This window comes from Papaver somniferum, chromosome 3 (genome assembly GCF_003573695.1).
Source record: "Papaver somniferum cultivar HN1 chromosome 3, ASM357369v1, whole genome shotgun sequence".
Taxonomy (NCBI): domain Eukaryota; kingdom Viridiplantae; phylum Streptophyta; class Magnoliopsida; order Ranunculales; family Papaveraceae; genus Papaver; species Papaver somniferum.
This window is the reverse complement of record NC_039360.1, coordinates 159,119,141-159,146,685: the sequence shown is the minus strand read 5'-3', so window position 1 is coordinate 159,146,685 and position 27,545 is coordinate 159,119,141. Positions and strand designations below refer to the sequence as shown.

Below are 27,545 nucleotides of genomic sequence, written 5' to 3'. Positions count from 1 at the left end.
GGCATGTTGAGACAGAGGGCCAGTACGAGCAATTCCATTCTCGTCGAAACCCCACACCAGGGGACCTTCGGCTTTCAAAGGAAACATCTTCCAATCCTCATCATTAGAAAGACGAAGATATTTGTTTCGTTTTGTACCAATATGATCAACATCCAAAAGAAGGTCCTTGGACGAGTCAGCCAAAGTCTTCCGAGAAAGCTTGACGCCCCACTCCTGATAGGCTCTCGTGGTCATATCCTAGCCAGTGTATTTCGCAGAAAAAAAATCAATGTTGTAATCCGCGGGAACGAAATTTTGCACCAAGAGTGGGATCTGGGAAGTTTCACCATTAGACCTTTTGAAGAATTCATTAGCAAGACGGATGATTTTTCCACTTAATTGATAAACGCCTCGCTGAAGCTTATCTAAGATTTCATACAAAAGAGGGTTCTTCGGGTCATACAAGGGAAAAGAAAGACCCTCTCTCAGTTGACCAGCGGTGATCAACATCTTTGTAGAAGACCAAGTTTCCGTCCGAATCCATCGGTAATTTAATTCCATGAATTTGGTTGTGGTAATAGGAAGAGAGACGGAAGAATCAATCGCCGAAGATAGAGAAATACCCAACTTCTGGAGATCAATTTTAAAATCCTCATAAGTTGTGGATGTAGTAGGATTAGGGTCTTTCTTGGGAGCCATTGGAGGAGAACGAAACGAAACCTAAGTTTACATAAGGCAGGAAAAAATTAAAAGGGTCTGAGAAAAGGGGCATTCATAGAGATGAGTGGTCAAACCAAGCTACCCATGATTGAAGAATACAAACCGGTGATTAGCGGCTACACGAGAAAAGGGACCACGTGGAGGGCATTGATGGGGAAGATTGACGGTTATCTAACTTCATACGGTTCTTATTCTCCTTTCCCTACGATAGAGAAGAATAAGAAAAGGAAAAATGTAGATACCAAAATATGGACCTCCACATGGACATAGGGAAGACGCGAGAATCTGACCTAAAGATCTTGTATCGTGTCTCAAAAATTTACATCCGGGACTTGTCAAATTAAGTCAGAGTCACCATTATTAAATAGTTGACGAGGTAAAAGTCATGTGCGAGATAATGTTTCATCACGAAGTAAGCTCCTCGGGGAACATGAGCTATGAAGAATCAATGGAGTACCCTACAAGATACCCGCCACGAAGTAGAAAAAGGCGAAATAAGATTACTTAGCTGAAAAGACAAGCCACGAGATAGATAAATTATGGAGCAAGAAAGAGACAGGTGTCCCGGCAAGCCTATGTGAAGTTAGCGAAAGAAGGGGAAAAAACTTTATGGAAAACAGTCAAGGCGAAGTGTAAAGCACTACGCCGAGGACGTGACGACATAAAGTGAGTTGTGTTCCACTAGGGTTAGATGGCCTATAAATAGAGATCCTTAGGCAATGTGGGGGGTGGAGGGATTTTTGGAAGAGTAGGAGAACATAGTCTAGAGTGAGATTACGGTTTCCCTGTACTTAAAAGCTTGTATCTTTGGTCACTCTTAATGATTCATCAATAGAAATTTCCGTGTTTATATTATTTAATATGACTTAGATCTGTGTCACTATCACTTTGACTATACTACTGGGTTTTCAGTAGTCACAGGTACGTTTTCTTTTAAACTGTAAATCAATGCTAATTAGAATCTTTTTGTTTATCAAATTCTTATTAATGATGTTGATTATAGTTATTTTGTTTTTGAATTCATTTGCATGCAGCAAACGTAAAAGAGGTACGTCGCTAGGATCCCAAACAATTCAATGTTAATTTATTTATTTTTCTTATTTTTTTGGTTATGACAAGATTTTGTATAAATTATTAGAAATTCACCGCAATTAAGGACGCGGCAACTTACCTTCGTAGAAGTATCAATGAACCGTATGCAAAGCACTGATGCCGGCTTAGTTACATTGTTTGGCATCTTCATGCTGGCCTTGTATCATTAATTAAGGTAGAGAAACTGTTTGGTTTCTGTTTTAATGAATAATAGTAGTACATATAAAGTTTAAATAAAATTGAATATGTATGTAATTAAATTAATCTGTTTGTATACGATGAAATTAGTTGTTTTTTTTTTTGGTCGCAGTTGATGCATAAGGTGATACGGATGACAATAACAAGGCTATCATAGCTAGAAGCCTAGACTGTTACCTTTCTACTTAATTAATTGTATCTTCTTTGAGTTTTTTCCAGACATGTAACTGTATAAACTAGAATTTGGTAGTACCCTTTGAACCTGTTCCACGTACATTTTTGGTACGGTTTGCATGGACAGTAGGGTGCACTACATATATGTATTCTTATGTACGTATGAAATACATATGAAATTGGTCGACGAAACGTAATTTCTTGCGATGTTTAATCATCATGGATCAAAAGAAGAACTTTCTTCTTGATATTTTCCTTTATTTATATTATTTTAATTATAGTCATGACATTCCACTTATGACTCGTAGTATATAAATCTAAGTTTGGAAATTGAATTACCATCCGGATATTGCACAAAAGAAAGAAGGGTAGAACATGATGCATGGGCAATTCTTCTTTGCAGTTTGCTCGCAATCTTCACCTGGTTGATGATTTCCCATGCATTCCCTGTGCTTCAATTCATAGCATGCGTGATATCCTATAGGTCCCCAAGGAAATGAAATCTTTGGCAGTTTCGGTCCTTTGGGATGATTACTTGAAGCCGCGTCCAATCCTATATGTTCATCACGATTAGCGCTGTTACCATATCGGAAGAGAATGCCATGAACATCACTAACATCATTACCATGATTACGGTCATAATCTTATCATTCCCATCAAGCGTACAGAGAACGTATACTGGTGAACAAGAGAATATTGGCGGTGTCTATTGCCTACAAAGATTTCTCTATTTATAGAGATTTTAAAACAAATATAACTATGTAATGAAATTAAAGAAAGATATTAATTCTCCCATATGATATGTTTCTACTTTCCTTTTCGTTACAGTACTATTTCGACATTGCACTTGCAAATTAGGCATGAAAAAACACTACATGATGTGTAATGTGTATATATATGGACTTGCTTTGGTATTTAGCATTTAAAGTAACACATAATCACAAGCACGTGCTCTAGAAAATATGATGTAACCCATCTAATGTCATCGATCAATCAGAAGTACCAGTGGTGTAGTTCCACAAAATCTAGCAACTACACCCAAAGATATCTTCACTGGGAGCACACAAACCTGCGAGGGGGTCCGAACGCTCACAATCAATCATTATCATCTAAAGAGATTGTGATGATGATATCCTGGTGTTGATTCATTGGCTCAAAACCTTCGGGTTTATCATGGCCTCATCTAACAACTCCATGCGAGGCGTTTTCGCATGGGATATAAGTGTTAAGGAACACAAAACATACAAGTAAACATCCATGGAGCTAAATAAATGTAAAGTGCTGAAATATAAATAAGACCAAGGTTTACGTGGTTCAGCACTAAGGCCTACATCCACGGGGTGTGTTGTTTTACTATGTTCTTCACGGTTACATGAATAGTCGAATGACTTTTGGGTTTACATGTTTCTCTCTTCTAAGTGATTAACTTACCCTTGCAATCTCTCTCTCTCTCTCTCCTTCTCTCCCTGATTTTTCCCCCCTTTCTCCTCTTGGTGGAGATTGGGTATTTATAAGGTTAAAACGTGGGACCCATCTCTGAAGACCGTTGGAACCTTATCTTCTTGTGTCCTTGCGTCCATCACGCGGAGGTCTGCGTTTGCCCCTTGATCCCGCAGAAGCATCCTCGCTCGTTCCACAGGTTGGTCGACACGTACACTGCTCAGAGTGTTTAATGCGGGTAGTTGAGGGGTCTGCTCGTGTCAGACAAGTGTCTTCTGCCCCTGTCAGTCCGTGTCAGCTAACTTTCTCTCCACCGTTGATCTTAGCTTCTCTTTTGGGGATGAGATAAAGTAACTCCTCGGGGTTTATTTGGTGTTTCGTGACGCATCATGTTTTGATGTTTTGGCCTGCATGCTTTCCACGTATCTTTTTATATACACGTGTCTGATAGTGAGATATATGTGTACACAATTTGCCCCTTTTCTTCGGGCTTGAATGACTAATCGGTGCCTTGAAGAAAAACTATCGTCGCATATTATTCTCACTCCTAATAACTTCTCCTAGATACTTGGGCACGTCTTTTATTCGTGCATTAACTGCTTATGTAACGGGCACGTTTCCCATTCCTCCCTTAATTTCCTTCTCTTTCTTTCGGGTATTTTAAGGATAGAAAGGAAATTTAATTTCATTCTTCCTAAACGCTCTCTCATGTTTTCATTCTTTTTTTCAGCCCTTAAATTTTCTGTCTGTCTTCATTGAACCTGTGACCTTAGATTCTCTGTCAGTCTTCATTGCACCTGTGATCTTAAATTCTCTGTCAGTCTTCATTGCATCTGTGATCTTAAATTCTCCCCACCTTAGCATTAATCACGCCCGCTTCCCCTGTTTGTTTCTTCTACTGCTGTTTTTGCCAGTAAGTTTTTCTTTTCTTTATTTCCACTGTTTCACGCTGTGTTGATTTGTGAATTCTCTGCTACTGTTGTTCCTTGTTTGTGATGAAGGACTTCTGATGCTTGCATACTAATTTTCCCCTGTTCTTCATCTTAAATTAAGGAAGCCACTACTTCGAGGGTGTGAATTTTATGAAATTTTGAGCATGTATACTAATTTTAGGGTTTCTGCGTTATCGTGTGTGTATTGCTATGGATGTGGTTTTTTGATCTTTGGTAATGTTTTATGATTGTGTGTAACTCGTTCTTGATTTTATTCTTTTTGCAGCCATGTCTGACCGTCCGCGGATTACTTATCAGACTCCTGATTCTGGGCTATCGAGATCTCCTCCGCGTCGAGAGTCTCAAGATGATGTTCGTCGGAGTCGAGTTTCTTCTGGAGCGAAAGCCTCGTCCTCTAGGGAAGAGATTCCTCCGAAAATTCCGTCTGGTTCCCGAAGAGTCTTCGATCGCTCAGCGGCTCGTCCTCGTGATGATACTAGGAGTACGCAGGCTCCGCCCCGCGCTGTTGCTTTTGACATTCCTCCTCTACGTTCGTTAGTGCCCGAGCATCATCTACGGTCTTCTCCAACTTTTAAAGGGAAGAATACGAAGGGTGTAGCTCCTAGGGTTGAATCTTCAAAGAATCCCCCGTGAAGAGAAAAGCTTCGGAAGCGTTCGTTAGTTCATCCGGCCCCGCCGAGGAGGATGAGGCTGCTCCCTTGATACGCAGTGTCTCTGTTAGCAGGAAAAAAGTAACCTTCAAGCATATCGATCTGAAATATTCAAGGAAAAGCATGAGCTTCAAGCCTTCGGGGTTCGTTTCTATGCCCCTGAGGATGATATTACGTATGAGCTTATCTCCAAGTATGAGTTCGATGAATTTCATTTGTTAACGACGGTTGGGGCATTCGAAGCTGGTCTATGCTGCCGTTGTACAAATCAGGTGATTCCTTCTACTACGACGTGCTCGCTAGTCGTGAGGGCTCTTCCACCAATACTCACAGCCGTTCCGTATCCCAACTATCGGGGAATTATCTCCGCGCCCTGAAGGAATGCTATCTGCGGAGTAAGGGGGAAACGTCGATGACTTGTTACCCCAATCCCATGGAGAAGGAATGGTATACTCCTGAGAATTTCAATAACTCCTTCGGTGATTACGTCAATAGTAGGAATCGCAAGCCGTGGAGTGTCAGCCTTCGGAATCTCCCTGCTCCTCGGGCGAGATTCGTCTGTTAAATGAGGTCAGCGATGCCAAGCTGAAGTATGTTCCTGGCACGGAGGCGTAGTCGTCGGAAACTCTTCCCCGCGCGAGAGAGGATCAAGCGCGATCATGACTACGAGTGGCACGCCACCGTTATCGAGATAGTTGGTCCGTGGGCTTACGGTTGGATTCCTGGTCCCCGCGGTTGGCGGCCTACCGAGAATAGTAAGCCGCGCGATCTCCTCCTGTTCGCTATGGAGATTTCTGTCCCTGGCGTCTGAACTTTGCGGGCATGAATTTTCCTTATGCCCTGGACGTCGTAGAGGGAGACGAGGAGGATGGTTCCGGTGCTATACTCCCACCGAAGAATATCTCAGCTGCTCAGGTACGCAGATTCTAGCTGCGCTTCTTTTTTAGAACTTCCATCAGACGGGAAAATAATTTTTTTGTGGTGTTGGTTTCAGGTGTTGAAGAAGAAAAAGATTAGGCCGAAGCAGTCTTCTACTACGGTGATGGGCGAGGTTGAAGCCCAAGAAGAAGTTACTAGTCCAGTGAACGAAGAGTTTGCTGAGGACGAGATTACAGATGGGGAGGAACGTACTGGTACCTCCCCTATCAATGTCGAAGAAGAGGTCTTCGCTGGTCATGCTGGTGATGAAGGAAGGAACAAAGCCGTGGTGGCTGATGACGTTGTTATCGGGGATGTTTCCGTCCCTGCTGGTGATGTCGCGGATACCCTTCCCACTTCTCAAGAATTTTCTTTTGATCGGATGTATTCCACGGGGGAGTTCTTTGACGAAGCCCTCGATTTTCCCGAGGACTTCTCTTTACTTTCCCCCAATGATGATTGGGATGTTCTTGGTGGTGATGGTAATGGGGACGCTACTGTAGAAGATGTTGGTGCGGAGGAGCCTGCTGTGCATGTAGGCGCGGAGGAGCATGCCAACATTGTGCTGAGGGGGTCGTGTCAGAGAAGGAAAATCTGTCGTTGATGCGCCTGCTGATATCTTCCCCAGTCGCCGACGTCTGAGGGTGAGGACGCCATCATGGATTGGTTTAAGGAAAAGAATCTTCTGTTTGTCTCTCATCCCGCTCCTGGTTGCTGGGGAAAAGGAATCAACCGCGTATACCCGTCGCATGATGGAGATGTCTTCTAAGGCGCAGGTGTCTGAAGCCTGGGGAAAAAGGTTGACTGTTCCCGAAGCTACCCTGTGCCGGAGCCTCCTACTTCCGTTGCCGATATGATGGCCATCGCCGACGGGTATCAATATGGCTTTCCGCAGCAGCGTGTGCTGGAGGTAAATTTTCGTACACTTCTACGTGACGATCAGACGCTTCGGTGAAATAATGTTTGTCATCTTGATGTGTAGATGATGAGGAGCGAGCATTGTAACCACGTGCTGTATCAGTTCTTCAAAGCGAAATCTCTGAAGCTCGAGGCTAAGCTTCGTCACGAGAAAAGGAATTATCTGCGGCTGAGGTGGAAATAGAAGACTGAAGAAAAGCCTTAAGGAGAAAGAAAAGCTGGGTGAAGCAGAGGCTGATCTTCGTTCAGAACTTGTTGCAGTGCGCGCTGAGTTAGAGCAAACTCGTAGCCAAGTTTCCACTTTCACAGGTTTGGTTCTTTTCCCTCGCCGTATGTCGTCATTCTTTATTCTTAGTTGTTCTGTCTGAGTCTCCCCACCCTATCTCCAGTGGGTGGCGTCCCCGAGCTGATATGGCTTCGAAACGAAAGAGCTCGGCAAAAATCTCGTATTAGAGATTTGGTTGAGAAAATTAAGAGTGAAGCTAAGAAATGGGATGCTCGGGCTGAGGTATGGCGCGCGCGGCATGTTCAGATGGTCGACATGCAAAATCTGTACAACCATGATCGTGCTTTATTTAATGGCACACTGCTGTGGACCCGTGATAATCTGCGGGAAGCCCGTGAGCGTACTTCCTTGTTGGAATCTAGGATTCAGCTGCTGGAAGAAGAATTACAGACGGCTCGATCCATTCCTCTTTCAGGGGTCCAGGATAATATGCTCTGTCTTGCCAGAGAAAGAGATGATGCTCGTGCTGAAGTCTACGCTCTCAGCAATGCTCTTTCCGCGTCCGTGCCGACGTAGCTCGTCATGCTGAGTCTGAGAGGAATCTTGAAGTGTGCATGTACAGACTCAGCAAAGGGGTCTCAGAGATAAATAAAGAGGTCGACCACCTTCGTCATATGGACTCGATGAAGCAGGTAGAATTAGATGCCTGTCAATTTACTCTCACCAACCTTCAACTAGACTATAAGAAATTATCCGCGGAATATGATCATCTTGATGAAGCGCGAGATGCGGTTGTTAATGAGTATGAAGAGGCTTCGGCTTGTGTCGAAGGTATAATCCCATTTCATCGAGTGTGACCTTGTTTTTTTCTACGCTAACTCCGTGGTGTTGTTTTTCAGAGCTCGAGGGACGCCTTCGCGTCACAAATGAAAAACTTGAAAAGGCTCAATCTTCCTTAGCGCAGCAGGAAGAACAGACCAATCACTTCAAGAATTTAGCAGCAACCCGCGAGGAGGCCGTTGGTGCTGCTTCTAGAGAAGTGAATCGGCTATCTTCGTTATTATCCCAAGCCCAACAGCGGACAACAGTTATTAACACAAGGCTCGTTGTCAATTGGCTGAGGAGACGAACAAGATGCTGGAGAGGATAGAACTTGGCCTAAGGAATGAACATGGTCTCGTGAAGAACTATCCTCGTCGTCCCGTTCCTTCTGCCTTGCCCAGCTCCTCGGGCCCCTCTTCTGGTGGGAGCGTCCCATCAAGTCTTCGGAATAATCCTGCCGATGGGGCCGCCACTTAGGTAGAGATCGCAGCTTTGTAGGTCCGCGGCATCATTATACTTTTTGTAATCATGTAACAAGGATATTTTTTGCTGATATCCTGTAAAAGGAATATTTTTTGATTGTGTATCCTTGATTTGGCCTTTCACTTCTTGTAATCACCCTTTATGAAATGAATCCTCTCTTGATATACCTGCAATGGTTTGTTTTTATTTTAAGTATTTGTGAAAAAAAACAAAAGTTTTTAAGTGTTTTTGAGTGCGATACTGAAGGAAGGTACCTTCGTGATCGTCTTGAGACCTGTCACCCCGCTGGCGAATCCTGGGCCAGAGGATTCCCAGACGGTGGGGGCCGGGGCAACGTTCTAGGATATGGGATTAAAATATTTACACACCCATTCCGTCGACCCGTTGCCTTAAGATTGGTTGGGTATCTCTTTCTGCTGGGTGCCTTCCCCCTGGTCCTACACTTATGGACACTGATGGGGGAGCCCTGAGAGATTGTAGATTAACTACTTTCCCCAATATTGTAGGTAGATTCCACTGACTTGATAATTTGAAAGCTTGTTTGATTGATAAGTTGAGGCTGCAATTCCTCTTCCAGAGATAGAAACATGTGGAGCGGTCAGGCTCCCTTCTTCTTCTGGTACACTCCAAGCAGATTCAAATCTGCGTTGCTTCTATGGGAAGTATGGTTTGAGCCATTTAGCATTCCAAGGATGCCGGAGGACCTCGCCTTTTAGATTACGAAGGTAGTAGGAACCGTTACCCGCAATGTCGGATATAAAAGGTCCTCCCCATGTAGGTGCTAACTTTCCCCATTTCTTTTCTTGCTGATACCGTGGGATTGTTCTCAACACATACTGTCCCTCTACAAAATTCCGTAGCTTTACCTTTTTGTTGTACTCCCTTGCTAGTCTTCGTTGATAATTTTCCATCTTTTGCAATGCTACTTCCCTTCTTCCTTCCAAGTCGTCCAACCTTTCTAACATCATATCTGTTGTGAGGTTTTTCTCCCAAGCTTCGGTCTTCGTGGTTGGCATGAGGATTTCCGTAGGTATGACTGCTTCAGCTCCATAAGTTAGAAGAAACGGGGATTCCCCGGTAGCGGATCTTCGTGTTGTCCTGTATGCCCATAAGACATTGTGCAGTTGTTCGCACCATCTTCCCTTATGCTCGTCTAATTGTTTTTTGAGTATAAGGGCGAGGGTCTTGTTGGTAGCTTCCGCTTGTCCGTTGCTTTGAGGGTATATGGGGGTGGACTTGTTCTTTCTTATTTTGAAAGTGTCGAAGAGCATGTCTATATTTTTCCCTGTAATTGCTTGCCGTTATCAGATACAATTTCAGCAGGTATACCAAATCTGCAAATGATGTTCTGGAATATGAAAGTGAACACATCCGCGTCTCTGATCCTGGCCAAGGCCTTAGCCTCCACCCATTTACTGAAGTAGTCCGTGGCTACTATCAAAAATCGTCTCTTCCCTGATCCTTCGATGAAAGGCCCGACGATGTCTACGCCCCATTTTGCAAATGGCCACGGGCTATCGAGAGTTTAACATTGTTGCCGGCGCGTGGATTTTTTCGCGAAGCGCTGACATTCTTCACATCGTCGGGACATCCTCGGCATCTTGTATCATTGTCGGCCAGTAATATCCTTGCGTTTTTGCTTTGTCAGCTAGTGATCTCATGCCGCTATGATTCCCCGCGTCACCATAATGGATATCATTTAGAATTCGATGCCCCTCTTTCCGGGACAAGCAGCGTAGTAATGGTCCAAGGAAGGATTTCTATACAGGACCCCCTCCCGAAGATCATATCTTCCCACTTTGGAGAGTATCTTCCTAGCTTGTTTCGATCCGCAGGTAAGCTTCCTTTTTCGAGAAAGGCATGTATTGTCACCCTCCAGTCATCTTCGTTGCTGAAGTCTTCGTCTTGATTTGCTCTTGACAGGATGTCCTCTTCATCAAAGTCATTATGGATGTCTAGTCCTACCTGGTCTTCGATATTTTCTTCCACCGATCTTGATTGGTAGCGAAGGAGAATTGAGATGCAATCGAAGGCTCGTATACCCTTGCTATTTTAATACCTTCGGCATTTTTATCCCTCAGCATGGATGATATATGCTAGGGCATCCGCGTGCCTGAGGTCCCTTCTGCATAAGTGCCGGAACTTAATGTTCGGGATTTGTGATGCCAATGTTTGGACCAAGGCCATGTAAGCTGAAAGGGTGTCATCGTACACATTATACTCGAGCCCTATTTGCCGTATGACAAGCTGCGAATCACTTGTCAGCCTTACATCGGTTACCCCATCTCTATTATTATACGTAGGGCATGTACGACAGCTTCGTATTCAACAATGTTGGTATGCTCTTTGAATTCCAATCTAAGTGCCTGTATAATCCTTTCTCCAGTTGGGGTGATAATGACAATACCTATTCCTGCTCCTTCCTTATTTTTAGATCCGTCGACAAAGACTTCCCATTGTCTTGACTCGCAGGTTCGAGGATATCCATTGGATCCTTGATTTCTTCCTCGGCTTCTGGTATTCCCTTAATCTCTTCGTCGTTGTCAAGGGGGAGGTCTGCTAAGAAATCTGCCAACTTGGGACTTCTGAGAATGTTGAATTTCATGAATGATGTTGAATTGGTCCAGATGGGTGTTCCATTTGGCTATTCGGCCCACTTTTCCCGTGCTTTTGAGGACTGCTTCCAATGGTGCTTTGCATGGTACCCTGACGAGGTGAGTTAGGAAGTAGGTTCTCAGTTTTTGGGTAGCCCATACCAGTGCGAGGATGAGTTGTTCAATCTTAGTATAATTTCTTTCCGCGGAATTGAGTGTCTTGCTGACGTAATAGATAGGCTGTTCTACCTTTGTATTGGTTTTGACTAATACCGCGCTGACTGCGTCCTCCGTTGCTGCTATGTACAGTGCCAAAACTCATCAGGGTCTGGCTTCTGCAGGATCGGGATTGAAGCTAGATGTTCTTTGATTTTTTGGAATGCTTCCTCGCATTCGGCGGTCCATTCGAACCTGCTCCCTTTTTTAAGAATATTGAAGAAATGTTTGCATTTGTCCGAAGACCGTGCAATAAATCTGCCCAACGCTGCTATGGACCCATTGAGCTTCTGCACTTCCTTTAGATTCTTTGGGACGGCATCTCTACTATGGCTTGAATCTTAGCTGGGTCTACCTCGATGCCCCCCTTTTGTACCAGATACCCGAGGAACTTCCCCGAGGTGACACCGAAAGTACATTTCTCCGGATTCACTTTCATGTGATGCTGTCTCATTGCTTCGAAGATATTCCTCAGGTCCTGGTGGTGATTTTTACGCAGCTTGCTTTTGACGAGCATGTCGTCCACGTAGACTTCTAGGGTTCCTCCAATCCATGGCTTGAAGATAGCATCGACCATCCTTTGGTATGTTGCCCCTGCGTTTCGAGCCCGAAAGGCATTCTGGTATAGCAATAAAGGCCATGTGGGGTATAGAACGCTGTGTGTGGCTGATCTTCTTCTGCCAGGGCTACTTGGTTGTAACCAAATGTCCGTCCATGAATGACAGTTCTTCGTATCCTTCAACTGCTTCAACCAGTTGTCTATGCTCGGCAGGGGATAGCTGTCCTTTGGACATGCCTTGTTGAGATTAGTAAAGTCGATGCATATTCTAACCCCTCCATTTTTCTTAGGAACAATGACCATGTTGGAGATCCAGGTAGGGTACTTGACTTCCTTGATAAATCCTGCGTCTAGTAGCTTCCGAAGTTCTGTTTCTACTGCCTCATGATATTCTGGAGCCACTTTTCGTATTTTCTGCCTGAACGGGGGCGTGCCCGGTTTGATGCGTAGTTCATGTTGGATTACTTTTGGGTCAATCCCCGGCATATCTCCTAACTTCCAGGCGAACACATCCGCATATTCCTTAAGTAATTTGGTTAAGGAATGTTCTCTTCCTTCGTCCATGATGGTCCCGATTTTGATCATCTTCGGGTCTTCTTCCGTTCCTATGTTGATTTCCTTTACGGGTTCTACTGGTGTGAACACAGGCTTCGGGTTTCCGAGGACTGGGCGCTCTTTAATTGCTATTTAGCGTTGTTCTTTCTTCGCTGGTTGTTGAGGTACTTGTTTCCGTGCTTGGACATTACCCTTTCGTCAAGCCTTTTCCTGTAGTTTCCTTAAGGAACAGGTCTACGGCCTTCTCTTTCGCGGTTTCTTGATTTTTACTCTTCGGATTTTTCGCTGCTCTTCTTGCTCATTGTTGATATGATCCTGAGTGGCCTGGCACTCTCGCGTAGCGATCGATCTCCCTTGATCTCCATTATTCCCTCAGGTGTTGGAAATCTGAGTATTGGTGGTATGTTGCCGCAACTCCTTTGAGCTTGTGTACCCATTTCGTCCAATAATGGCGTTGTAGGGGGAAGGGTGTCCACCACACTGAATCGGGTTCCAGTTTCATGGGCCCTGCGTTAACCTGTAACACGATGTCTCCCAAGGGCTTCGTGGCTGCTCCATTGAATCCGTAGATGGTGTGATAAGAGGTCAAACTGTTCATCATGGAGCTTCATCCGTTTGAATGCATCATAGAATAGGACGTTTACAGAGCTTCCCCCGTCTATGAGGATCTTTTTGAGGTTACATCCAGCTACTGGTAATGTTAGGACCAAGGGATCGTTATGGTCTTCCATATCTTCTTCGATATCCTCGGCATCGAAGATGATAGGAGATTCCATCCATTCTTCGTGTTCGTCCACCGCTATCCCATCGACCTTATATAACTCGCAGCGGTCTTCGAATTGCTTCCGTAACCTTTTTCCAATCTGCGCTGTGAGTGAGGGTCCTGTGGCTTCGGAACACGAGATGGTGTTGATTGTTCGGTTTCTTCCGGAAGTTGGACTGGTTTGGTTCGTTTGGATCTGTCCTCGGTAACTCCTTTCGTATGTAATGTTTGAGCTCTCCCGCATCAATTAATTTTTGGATCATTATTTTAAGGTTCTTGCACTTTTCGGTCTGGTGTCCGTTGAAACAGTGATACTCACAGTAATCTTTAGACTTCTCGGATCTCGGGGCTGCTTTCCCTTAGACCATGGCCACTCTAAGTTTTCCCTCCCTTTGATCTCTCGTAGGATACGAGCATAGCTAGCGTTGAGTTTCGTGTAAACTTGATCTTCGAATTTTCGGTCGCCTGTTCTTCGTTCATCCCTCCGTTCCTTCCTATCTTCGTGAGGTCTCATCTGAGCAACCCTTTTGGCCCCATTGGTTTGTTCCGCTGAATTGGTGCGGTGAGACCTCTGCGGATATGCCCTCGGGTTTTCCCGTTGAATTTCTTCAAGTCGAGCGTGCTTTTCGATAATTATTCGAGATCTCCCTCTGTCTTGGGCACGCTCCCATGAATTTCAACAAATAGGGGACTCATTCGGTCTAAGCCCCATTTGTAGCAGTTGATGCTTACCACTGGGTCCACGCTCCCTATGGCTTGGCAGATATTGTGCCATCTGTTGTGTACTCCCTCGTGGTTTCCTTGTAGCCAATTGCTAGTGAAAAGAGCTTATCCATCCCGGTGTTTACAGTCTTGTTGTACATGTATGTTCTTAAGAATTTCTCTGCGAGTTGGTCGTATGAGTGGATGGAGTTTGGTGGCAGATTATCAAACCATGATAACGCCGATCCCTTCAGCTTGACGGGAAGTATCTGCAGAGTACGGCGTCGTTCTGACCCCATCTAGCTAAGACACGGTTGTAGTACCGAATATGTGCAGCAGGGTCGCTGGATCCATCATAGCATTCGAACGTGGGACAGGGCATTTCAGTGGAATAGGGGTGTTGGCCAAGCGATGAGTTAAGGGCGTGGAGTTAGCTTCTCTCATGACCTCTTCTAACCTTCCCCCGCCTTGTTTATTTTTTAATTGCCTGATCTCGGCCATCATCTCATCTCGTAGTTCCTCCATTGCGCGTTGGTGCTCTAAATTCTTCGGCTCATTACGTCTGACTCTCCATCGTCATAATCCGGGTCGGATACGCTACGTCTCCTTGTCGCGTCTTCATTAGCCGCTGACGACGATCTACAGTCTGGTTTGGCTCTGGTGCTTTGGAGCTTGCTTCATCAAGTTGTTGGCTGGTCTTCGTGCTTAGAGCAATCCGCTCCTTTAAATCTTGATTTTCTCTGACCAACAGAGCTACAGCTTCTGCGTAAACCTGCTGGTTCTTCCTCAGTTCCTCAAGCTCTGCCATTAGTCGGTGTGATTGGTTGGACCCCTGATGGGGAGTCCCAGCGCGTGCTGCTACAGCCATGGTGCCGCCCTCCATGGTCTGTACTAAAGGTGGCAGGGGTTCAGCCTCGGTTGCCGGTATGGTTTGATTCTGATCATTTGTTAGTTGCATTCCAAAAGTTAGAAGGTGCGCGGGTTGGAATGTTCTGGATTCATCCACCCTTTCTCTTGGTTGATTAAGTTGACTCATGGTGAAGGTATTGCTAGCCTCCGCAACCTTCGGGACTACCGCAGCCTCCCCGTACTTTGTCGTTGCTGCTCTGAGAGCCGCCGCTGCAACTGAATTAGCGTTCATGGGTGAAGTGATTTCCGCAGTATCTTGCCTTCGATTGGTCATTTTAGCTTTATCTCCTCTCTGCTTGCTTCGGGTGATGACCGGGGTTGTCCTGGGTGTTTCTTTTGACAAAGCTTTGGATTTTCCTGCTTCCTGCGTCTTTTCCATCACGTGCCCTTTTGTTGATAATGAAATCTCGCCGAAACTTGCCTTCTTTACTCACAATACGTTCTTTCTGCATAAGTTATTTCAAACAACAAAAACGGGAATATCCGCGTGAAGCGGGTTAGTTGGCGAAATACAGTCTTCCAAGAGAGAATTAATACACGCAAGTTATAATCTACGGGTTAAAGTTTTATTAAAGGAGATCCTTAGTATAAAAACTACGAAAATTATAAATCCGACGGATTAGAACAATAACTCTTATCGAAGATAAGAGGTGGGTTTTTGAACATAATACAGTTAACGAATGATCTATACGGTCCGAGCTGATAAATCAGAGCAATCATATGCCAATTTAAAATGAAATCACAGGACAAGATAAATCTTTTACCGGGACGAAGTCCCTGTTTCTAGCGCCAAATTGTGGGCACACAAACCTGCGAGGGGGTCCGAACGCTCACAATCAATCATTATCATCTAAAGAGATTGTGATGATGATATCCTGGTGTTGATTCATTGGCTCAAAACCTTCGGGTTTATCATGGCCTCATCTAACAACTCCATGCGAGGCGTTTTCGCATGGGATATAAGTGTTAAGGAACACAAAACATACAAGTAAACATCCATGGAGCTAAATAAATGTAAAGTGCTGAAATATAAATAAGACCAAGGTTTACGTGGTTCAGCACTAAGGCCTACATCCACGGGGTTTGTTGTTTTACTATGTTCTTCACGGTTACATGAATAGTCGAATGACTTTTGGGTTTACATGTTTCTCTCTTCTAAGTGATTAACTTACCCTTGCAATCTCTCTCTCTCTCCTTCTCTCCCTAATTTTTCCCCCCCTTTCTCCTCTTGGTGGAGATTGGGTATTTATAAGGTTAGAACGTGGGACCCATCTCTGAAGACCGTTGGAACCTTATCTTCTTGTGTCATTGCGTCCATCACGCGGAGGTCTGCGTTTGCCCCTTGATCCCGCAGAAGCATCCTCGCTCGTTCCACAGGTTGGTCGACACGTACACTGCTCAGAGTGTTTAATGCGGGTAGTTGAGGGGTCTGCTCGTGTCAGACAAGTGTCTTCTGCCCCTGTCAGTCCGTGTCAGCTAACTTTCTCTCCACCGTTGATCTTAGCTTCTCTTTTGGGGATGAGATAAAGTAACTCCTCGGGGTTTATTTGGTGTTTCGTGACGCATCATGTTTTGATGTTTTGGCCTGCATGCTTTCCACGTATCTTTTTATATACACGTGTCTGATAGTGAGATATATGTGTACACATTCACCTTAGGATCTAAGGATCACTAAGGGTTGACTAGTTCATGCATTTTCACTTTGGTGAAAGGTATTTTTAAAGAAACTAAAGATTAAATCTCTCTATACTATTTTGATTTATGCAATCTATAGTATTACCCTAGGGTCAACACATAGACAGTCCGTAAGTCTGTTCGATCAGGACGGGTAGTGGAGATTGAGGTGTTGATTTACCAAGATCCATATGTGTTTTTCATGTTTTACCGAGGTTTTCATTTATGTGGGGATTGTTGGGAAACAATATATATTAATTCTTATTTTATGGGTTTTAAATAAATGATATTAATTTTTGTTTTCTTTGTGAATAAAAATCGCATTAGACTCGGAAATAATGATATCTCCTAACATACCAAAATTTACGGTCACCCCACCGGTTGTAGGAGATGTAAGGATTGATATATTAGTCCTACATCGGGGAGTTACCAATCTTAAATTGTCTTGCTAGACTATATAAACTTATTAGTCCCACATCGGAGTGTTTCCTCTTCTTTAGTTCTATTACATTATTATATAAACAATATTTTCTTAACCTATATAATCTAATCCAAGGTAAAGGGTTTCTCTTAATCCAAGCTTAGGAGATTGCGGTTTTTAGAGAGACCCAAAGAATGATACCTTTTTATTGTTTTTCTTAAGCGTTGGCGGGTTTTTTTTTTATGGATTTTTTTGGAATTGCCAAGATCAAGTTGAGCATCTACTACATATGCTAGTAGTAGGTGTAGTAGGATTTTTTTATCATGGAGGCATGCGTCTTGTGGAGGCTATATCATCACTTTTTGGTGTAGCCGGGCGCTATGTCCTAAGGACAACGTGTTTAACACGTACACATGACTCGATCTAATTTCTAAAATTTTGTCATGTTGTTGTTGCGGAGGCCTAAGGAGCTTGTACATTTCGTCAAATCGATCACTTCCATTTAAAGAATCTACGTATCAATAACTTTTCTTTGTCTGATTTTTCCTTGTTTATTGTTATTGCACTTAACAATATTATGAAATTAAAATTTGCAATAATCTAAAATGGTTGATTGGTTTGATTGTGAATCATGGATGTTAATTGTGGAGTGAAAAACAAAAACGAATTTCGGCCAGTTGTAGAGTTTCGAGTTTATCTCTTAACCTAGAAGGAATTTCGGTGAACCCTTTTGACCTAATATAATAGACATCCTGATAATTGCCGACATAAAATTTCATAATGGAGTTGTCAAAGTATTTTTATGATATTTTACAAAACTAGGAAACGTTCCTGAAAATTTTTCACAAACAAAAATTCGTTATTGACTAAATTAGTTTGTATGGGTTAACCATGAATTTTTGGACGAGGCACAAACAGGAGAATTTGTCCTGGAATCCTTAGCCAGTAGTGTCATAAAAAGTAGGCTGGACTACTTCCCGAAATCGTAGGTGATTCAAATGAAGTTCGTAGATCTAGATGTTATATTCAAAACTCATTTAATTTCTGATTCAGAGTCGTGGTTTATAAGATGTGGTGTCTTCAAAAACTTTGCGCATGTAGATGAACACAGTTCTTCCAAAGCTGATAAAGCTGATAACATCAAACACAACTCCAAGCGTAGTCCTCATAAGAAATATATGTTTCGTAAACCTGAATGTAGCATTACTTTAATTAAGGGTGATTATTTTCTTTGTAAAATTCCTGATCATACGGCAGTAAATTATAGATAACGTAAAAAACCTTAATAAGTTGAAAGTTAATGCTAATTTTGTTGAAACAAACTAGAACGAGTTCAGTGCCATGATGTCGGATGTTATTCTAATAACCAACGTGACATACTAGTGGATGGACTCTTGAGTCACCAACATGTCTTTTTTTCAACCATGACTCGTCCACTAGTGGGAAGTGTTGTACCCTAGCTAGGTATGCTTTTCTGCCTATTTCTTTGTATTGTATTATAAAATGAAGCTTCGATAAGTTACGAAAGATAAAGACCGGTCCTGATTTTTTTTTCCCTATTGATAAATTCACGATTGCGGTCGATCATATAAATACACGCTTTAATTCAGAAAAATTCATTGCATATTCTCTTATTCCCACTCAAAAGACAAAATCAAAACAGAGAAATTTGATAACTGTAAATAACAAACCTACCTTCCCATAAAACTAAAAGATTGATTCTTGCTCACATCCAGTAGGATGACTGGATTCGAAAACTCTAACTCCTTAATTTGGAGCAAACGAAAATCAGAAATAAAGTTGGGAAGGGAGACAGATTGTGGAGAGAAAAAAAAAATCAAATCCAAGAATATAGTTCCTCTCAATCTTCTTTCAATTTTCTCTCAATCTTCTTCCACGAAAATGTACATTTGTGACCAATCAAACGTCACCGAGATAACAATATTTGAGAAAACCCTTTCTTTTTCCATCGTTTCGTACTTTCATGTATGAATTTTTGGGATTTCTATCATTTTTTCAATTTAATTATTTGTATATTTAGCTGGAGTATAAATTTTCAAATATAATTTAATTTATTACAATAACTTCATGGGTGAAATTTAGGGGTGCCTATATTTTGTGATTAGCCATATTATAAAAAATTGGCTATTACATGTCGCCAAGTTTTCGATCTACTTATAACTTTTTGGTCTAGAAAGGTGAGATTTTCTTAAGTACCGATTTTTCGTTTCTATTTGTTTAGGCTTTAGAGGAAATACAATTTTGGTTTCATCTTGATAGATAGACTAAGAGAGAAACCCTATAAGATTATTCAGATTACACGTTTTAATTTGGGAATAAAAAAATATTTACAAAATTATCATACATGTATAATAAATCCCCCGTTTTCCTGGCTTATGTTTCTTTGTCCAGAAGAATTTGATTAGAAGCTATTTTAAATAAATAATCTAACATGATTATACGTAATCTATATAACACCCATACCGATGTGGCACGGGTTAAGCCCTGGTGTATAAATAAACAAGCACGAACTAATAAACTTTCTTTTTATCAATCGCCGGTGTCGTTGTAGTACAGTGCAAAGTCACTGAGTGATGATACCAGTGATCTGAGTTCGAAACTCGCCAGTACCAAATTCTTTACCGATTAAAACAAAAAAGAAAAAAATTCTAAGAAACTTTTATTGGGTTAATTAGCTCAAAACATTTACTAATTTACTTTTTATTCCCTACATGTTCACATCAGCTTCTTAAGAAATATAAAACTATCTAATAAAAACTCTATTTAAGTCACTCGAAATACTCAATGTCTTTTTCGACCACTCAGTTACATGAAAAAGTTAAGACCCAACAAATGGGATTGATGTATGAAAAATTTGCTGAAAAATTCTCCCGCAGATGATTTGAGTTTTGAGGTGTTCATAGTAAGGTTTTCTCTCTTATTATAGAAACAAATCTCACTACCCATGCTGACTAACCAGATCAATTAATAGATCATCCTATAAAAAAGTTCATTCTTTCCATCACAAAATAATATATTATAATTTGCTATTGTAGCATCAAACTAAAATCTATCTATAACTATTATAAAGGGAAGACCCCATAACTGTTCATGAACAGTTTTTATGAAGCTGCAAATTTTGGATTTCCAAAACGGCTCTTTTTTCATACCCACATAACTCATATGCTATAAATAAAGAGAAGGTATATTAGTAATTTTAATTTTAAACTTAAACATACATTTGTAAATCCGGGTCCATATGATAAAACTGATGGAAGGTTGCACGTGCATACGCACGTGCAGACAAATCTTGCGGCTTACAAGACAAAGAAACGAAATTATCAGAGCAATTCAAATATAATTTGCGATTGGTACTATACTATCTGAGCAATTCAAATATAATTTGCGATTGGTACTATACTATCTGAGCAATCTTTATTTTTTAAAGGAAGCTCTCTTGCGATAGTTGGAGAAGTTTTGGGACACCGCCCTTGCCGAGAAACAAGATTGAGAATTCAGCTTGCACTGTTCGTTCGTCCCCGAGGTTGGTCTTATAGTTACCGGCCAAAGGTATCTTCGGACCAATAAAGACATCCTAATCGATTGATCGGGCCTGTCAGCAATGAATTTCCATTTATGAACGATATCTGTTGCGCCTTGTCTTAGTGTTTTTTGGACCATGGAAACAGTTACAGTAGCTGCTGGTGGGCGGACCAACTTAACTTTCCATGAGAGAAGGACCCCGAAACTCTCGTCGTACGCTGTACCAGCTCCTCCAATCTTCCGAAATATGCCTTCACTCATAGTTTTTTTATTAAGAATTTTTCAGCTGCAAGGAGATATTTCTGCACGAGGGCACCTAATCCACCTCCACTGATATGCCCACCAACGACTCCGTGGGGGAAAACCAAGCTGGAAATCCGGAGGTCTTACTTTTCCTGGCGATATTATAATAAACTTCACCTAAGGGTAGCTCCAGCTTGAATCCATGCAGTACTACCATTAACATCGACAGTGACATTTCGAAAATGAATCAAGTCAACGATGACGAATGATAGAGCATCAGATACATAAGATAGCCCTTCTGTATCATGACCACCACTTGGAACTTTAAGGTCTAAACCATGTTTCTTGCAGCAAATAACAGATGCATGAAATGACATTCAAGGGTTGGTGTGACTATAAACTTTGTTTTTCTGGTATGTAAGAGTATAAATGTTCTATGTACGGTACATTTTTTTGGGTGTAGATGGGGATCGTTGGAGTGTTGGCAACATGATTGACTTACACATTAAAGAAAATCTTCACCAATCGAATAACAATTGGTGAAGATTCTATTGCAGTTACTTCCTTTGAGAATAACAATAACAACAACAACGCGAGCAAGGTACTCAAAAACCCCATATCTTTGGTCCAATGCAATAGTATTGTATAAGTATGCATGGTGCTGCAACTATATACGATAAACTTACAAAAACATATACCTACTGCACTGAAACGTTGGAAATTGTATTGAATATGATGTCCCTGCTTTACCGAGAGAGTTAGGTTCGAATATTTGTTTTGTTGTCCCAAGTAAGAATAGATTCCTAAATGAAAATTTAAAACAACTCAAAAAAGTTTCTTTCTCATCGTGTGTTACATTTCCACAGATAACGAATGCATCCGATGATATATAACCTCACCATCTATAATTGTCTGAATTTTTATTCTTCATAATAATAAACCGTTGAGGTTCAAGTCGATATTTTATAACCTTTTCCTCTATCAATGAATTTTTACTGCTAACGAGTTTTGATCTCACGTCATTGATATCAATCAATATACTAATTTGAAAAGAAAACAATATGTGATGAGAGGCATATGGCATTTTAGTAGCCATCGGTACTAAAGTCATATGTTATTTTAGGTCCCTTAAAATATGCGGCACCAAAGACAAATATCCAATTTAAACTTATAAATCTGAACCATTTTCAATAGTTTCCAAAGAATTAAGGTAAAGTATAGAGAGAGAGGGAGAGATTCACCACTAGCCTTCAATAAATCATTTCTCTCCCAAAATGGCAAACAACTGTTAAAATGTTGCAGCATTGTATCTTATATGCATTTTAGTTTCTGTGGTAGCTTTTCAGTTATGTAAAGCGGATAGCGACCTTCAAGAAGGAGACGTTTATAAACAGTGTTTGAAAGAACGCGATGACAAATGCAAAGCAGATGGATACGGTGAAGCTTTTGTCATACAAAATGTTCTAAACCTTGTGAATACCAGCAAAAAGATGGTACACTTTCTTCTAAACTGCAAATTAACGCTAATAAGAGTCTTTTTGTTTATCAAATTCATTTTGATTAATGATATTGATTATAGTTATTTTGTTTTTCAATTCATTTGCATGCAGCAAACGTAAAAGAGGTACGTTGCTAGGATCCCAAACAATTAAATGGTAATTTATTCTTTTTTCTTATTTATTTGGTTATGACAAGATTTTGTATAAATTTGTGAAATTATTAGAAAAACACCGCAATCAAGGACACAGCAACTTACCTTCGCAGAAGTATCAGTAAGGCAACAACGAACCGTGTACAAAGTACTGATGCCGGCTTAGTTGCATTGTTTGGCATCTTCATGTTGGCCTTGTATAATTAATTGAGGTAAAGAAACTGTTTGGTTTCTGTTTTAATTAATAGTAGTACATATAAAGTTTAAATAAAATTGAATATGGACATAATTAAATTTATTTTTATTTGTTTGTATACGATGAATTTTTTTTTTTGTCGCAGTTGATGCATAAGGTGATACGGATGACAATAACAAGCTCGATCTTCTGGACATCAGATTTATGTGTCGACGTACTGTTGCACTTCTTAAAAAAATAGCTAGCTAGAAGTTTAGACTGTTATCTTGCTACTTCATTAATTGTATCTTCTTTGAGTTTTTTGCCAGACATGTAACTGTATAAACTATGATTTGGTTCTTCCAGTTCTGGTAGTACTCCATCAATTTCTCATTGTTGAGTCTGTTATACGTACATTATTGGTACGGTTTGCATGGACAGTAGGGTATACTACATATATGTATTCTTATGTACGTATGAAACACATGAAATTGGACGAGGAAACGTAATTTCTTGCGATGTTTAATCATCATGGATCAAAAGAAGAACTTTTTGCTTGATATTTTTCTTTATTCATATTATTTTAATTATAATCATGACATTCGACTCATGACTCGTAGCATATAAATTTACATATATAAGATTGGAAATTGAATTACCATCCGGATATTGCACAAAAGAAAGAAGGGTAGAACATGATGCATTGGAAGTTTTTCTTTGCAGTTTGCTCGCAATCTTCACCTGGTTGATGATTTCCCATGCATTCCCTGTGCTTCAATTCATAGCATGCGTGATATCCTATAGGTCCCCAAGGAAATGAAATCTGTGGCAATTTCCATCCTTTCGGAGGATGATTACTTTAAACCGCGTCCAATCCTTGTGTTAATCACGACCGAACGCTGATCCCATATCGGAAGAGAACGCCATGAACATCACTAGCATCATTATCATGATTAGGGTCACTGCTGGGTTAAATTTTATCATCCCCATCTTCATATGTCAGCAAGCATACAGAGAATGTATGAATAAGAGAATATTGGTGGTGTCTATTGGCTACAAAGGTTTCTCTATTTATAATTTCTTGTTAGCTGTTAGAGATGCATAGAGAATTTTTACTTATGGAATGCACCAGCCACCAGGTATAATGCATTTGTGCAGCTGAATTCAGCAACCATAAACTGATTTTAATATTTCGCGTCGCCATCAGTCGGTGGCAAGCGGCATAAACTGTGCAATTGAATTCAGTCGAGATTCTGTTGGCCTCATGTCTTTACTTGAGTTACAGAATGGAGCAGTAATCAAATGAACCAAACGGTTGTATTAAATAGAATGTAAAAAATAAGCAAATCTTTTAATGAAAGTAAGGAAAAATTGCCATTAAAAAATAATGTAACGAAGTTTGGATTTCTACTAAGAGCTTAATCTTCACCACTTCTGTCCATATTGATTTCATTAAGAACCGCACACAGGGCGACAACGAATGCGTAATCGACGTTCGCGTAGACGGTAATTGAGTAGGTATCCTTCCCGAGAAACATACTTTGAACCGTGTGTTCCATGTGCATCTACAACAATAACATTGTCAACAGATTATTGCAGGAACTAGCTAGAATTTAGGAAAATTAGGAAATATAAAATGACCGAAAGTTCTCAAGCTTCCTCCTATAGTGGAGGATGGGATCGAACCCTTGTAATAGAATAGATAATGGAAAGTGCTAGATTTATTATTACCCGAGCAACAATGTTATTCGAATTCCCGTGATAGATGACACAAGAATGTGCATAATAGCTTCCTTTGATCTTAAAATCACAGACTTCTTCAGCGGTGTTTGATGCTAAGAAAACATGCAAACTCGTTTTGATTTGCAGAAGGCTAGATTTTTTCACACTGAACAACAAATCTTTTGAATCTGAGCTATCTCCTCTGTATACTTGCCATCTCCTATGGCAAGTCAAAATCTGAAATCATATACACAAAAAATATTCATTTACCCAGTGAAGAACACGTAACAAAAAAATATAACCATAACCAGGGGTTGAACCAGAAATTTTTACCGGGGCTAATTTTTTTTAATATAAACGTAGGATTTTTTACCTTCTGCTGTAGAGTTGCTAGAGGAACACCGGCAGCATCGACAAGAACACGCCGGTCGCGAATGCTAACAAGCGTACCTTGAACTTTAAAGATGTTATTGCCATTGATATCGTAAACACCAAAGTTACCTTCCGAAATAGTTAGTCTTTTCTTTGCAATGGTAAGATCTACTGGATATGGTATGCAGAAATGAGGTGCAATTACAACTATCGGATTGCTAGGCAGCATCCCTGTTGGTGTTGGTGGTGGCTGTGGTGGATAATACGGCGCCATCCCTCCTGGTGGTTGTTGATACGGCACCATCCCTCCTGGTGGTTGTTGATACGGCACCATCTCTCCTGGCGGTTGCTGATACATTTTTTTCTAGACAAAATGATTTTCCCTAGCTTTTCAAAATGTTTTGTCTAGAATGTTTGACAAAATTGGATCCAGAGTTGGAATTTAAAATGAACTTACTTTTAATAGGTTTCGATTCTTAGTGGCCATCCATGTATATAGGAGAAAGGAGAAAGCAGGTAGATTTTGACGGAAGGAAACGGGAGGAAGGTGTCATCCTGGTTTTTCTTCCCTCCATTTGTGTCAAAACAGTACGAACTGCCTATAGCTAACAGGTTAACCATCGTGGAAAATAGGTTATTTCGGATAATTAAAACGTGGGGTGGAAAATATGATATATGAGTGGCGTACGATGCTACAGTTTACATCAGCGTCCGAGTGGATGATGTGATGCCAAACACCTAATGAAGAACTTAAGATGATGTTATTCTACCCATATCATAGGATCCTGCCCCACAGACAATATTAGGTACCCAACAATCTCAACTGCACTTAATTTTGTTACATGCATTAGAAAAAAATCTACAATATAGATATCATATAAATACTATATCACACTAGTTTTTTACTTGAATTTAGTTTACAATTAATCCATATCAGATGTAAGATTATTTTCTTTTTTTATCTGTGGTTTTTTACATTTTTCTTGACACGTGAATAAATTATCTTGTCAAAACCTATCAACGGAACACTTATTACAGAAGCAAAATCGTTTTGGTGGACAATTAGTTGATTTGTGTCTTAACCTGACTTTAGCAGTTGTTAGTTCATGAAGGTTAGTGCGTCTAAAATTGTGATCAATTCAATTACTTTATCGATTCTTCCTAGTTTACCTTTTAAATGAAAAGAAAAATTAGCAAAAGTTTACAACGAAATGTTCCACTAAATTTTTTTTAATTATCAAGAAAGAGAAAAAATTAGGATGTAAACACTAGTATATTAAACAAGCAATTTGGAAGACTGATGGTGTATGCGGAGTAATTTGAGTTCTTTTAAATTTTCACAAAATCTTATTTTGCCAAAAGAATAAGTACAAAGGGAGTACGATATCACTAAGAACACTTATTAAGTTTTTCTTAGAAAAATGAAGAGTCTAAGTGAATAACATATCATATTGATGATTTTATTTCACAAATAAGTTTTAAGGTAAAATTAGAAAAACGAAAGTATCATTTTCTGAGCACAAAGACCATTCTCCTCAAGATGTTATTATTGATGCAAAAGTAACGATTTTTTATGGTAAAATAATGATTTTATATCTATTGTTGTATATTTCTTTGGCTTTTGTGTTTTAGCAGAGTTTTCCTTCGTGATTACTATAATCTCTATTTAGCCGAGTCAAAAAAGAAATACGAGTATTATTTTTCTAGAATGGAGAGAGTACTCGGGTGTGAGCTTTTATAGATACAACGAGAAATCAAACAGACGCAATGCACAAGGTATTTTGTTAACGCAATGTGCAATTGAATTCGATCGACATTCTGCTGGCTTCCTTCTTTATTTGAGTTACAGAATGGAGGGGTTATTAAAAGAACAAAGAAGATCATTAATTAACAAAACTTCAAAAAGAAAATAAATAATAGAGATTTAATGAAAAATTGAATGTAGGAGTAGAGAAATGTATTTATGGGCGGGAAGTCTAGTTACTCTCAAAGACGATTTATATATATACTGTGTATATAATTCTCGGTAAAGGACTGGAGAACAGACCAATTCCGATAAATTGGGATCACAATCGGAAGAAATCGGGAAATTTGTAGATCATGTAAAGAAAAACGGTTACGAGAGAGAGAGAAACGAGAGAAAAAAGTATCTGACTAAATGTCTATCTTTAATTCAAACCCTAATTTATTTATTTTTAATTCATAAGAAGTTATTTTATTTTGGGTTACTTGTGATTCCGTCACTGATAGCGTAAAAGATAAAATTTATTGCATGTGAAATAAATTCTTGCCATTTGAATTTGTCTTCTAAATTAAGAGTAAAATTCCCAGAAGGGAGCAATCTGCGTAATTTAATTTTTCTTCTCCTAAAGTAATTTTTCCTGAAAGGGAATAATATGCTCAACGATCACTTTTTGTAGCCACTTATCTTCAAAAGATTGTAGAATCATGACCACTTCCGAATAATCGTTCCTGATGATATATCTGTGATGAAAGCATCGAATGAAAACGCCATTAAGGCTGATATTATCTTCTAACTGGCGTACATGAGCCATTAGATATGAAATCAATTAATAACAAAATATAAATATCATAATCATATATACACCCAAAAATCGTTTTAAAGAAACGATGATTTATTTAATAATTATTTAATGATACTAGTAACTAATGATTGCAACCAAACCAATCAGAAAGATCTGAAAATATCAGATCAATTCTGATAGATTTAGATCATAATCAAAAGATATCAGGAGGTTTGTAGATCAGGAAAAGAAAAACGGTTAGGAGAAAGAGAGAGAAATGAAAGAAAAAAGTGTCTGACTAAACTTCTATCTTTAATTCAAATCCTTTTTTTTTTAATTCAAAAGAAG

General features: G+C 40.3%; 1 protein-coding gene and 1 long non-coding RNA gene across 2 annotated transcripts; one reads left to right on the top strand and one right to left on the bottom strand.

Annotated features, from left to right (window-relative positions):
* The first annotated feature begins 21,961 nt into the window (after positions 1 to 21,961).
* LOC113357786 lies at positions 21,962 to 23,055 on the top strand. Its single transcript, XR_003363927.1, has 4 exons — positions 21,962 to 22,245; positions 22,363 to 22,376; positions 22,476 to 22,615; positions 22,745 to 23,055. It is a non-coding gene; the product is annotated as an uncharacterized LOC113357786 (long non-coding RNA).
* Positions 23,056 to 23,873: 818 nt separating this feature from the next.
* LOC113357785 (protein LURP-one-related 10-like) lies at positions 23,874 to 25,102 on the bottom strand. Its single transcript, XM_026601240.1, has 3 exons — positions 24,674 to 25,102; positions 24,310 to 24,537; positions 23,874 to 24,143 (listed from the first exon to the last, which is right to left on the bottom strand). The coding sequence occupies exons 1-3, from the start codon at positions 25,028 to 25,030 to the stop codon at positions 23,997 to 23,999; spliced, it is 732 nt and encodes a 243-aa protein (XP_026457025.1). The 5' UTR covers positions 25,031 to 25,102; the 3' UTR covers positions 23,874 to 23,996.
* Positions 25,103 to 27,545: the final 2,443 nt, after the last annotated feature.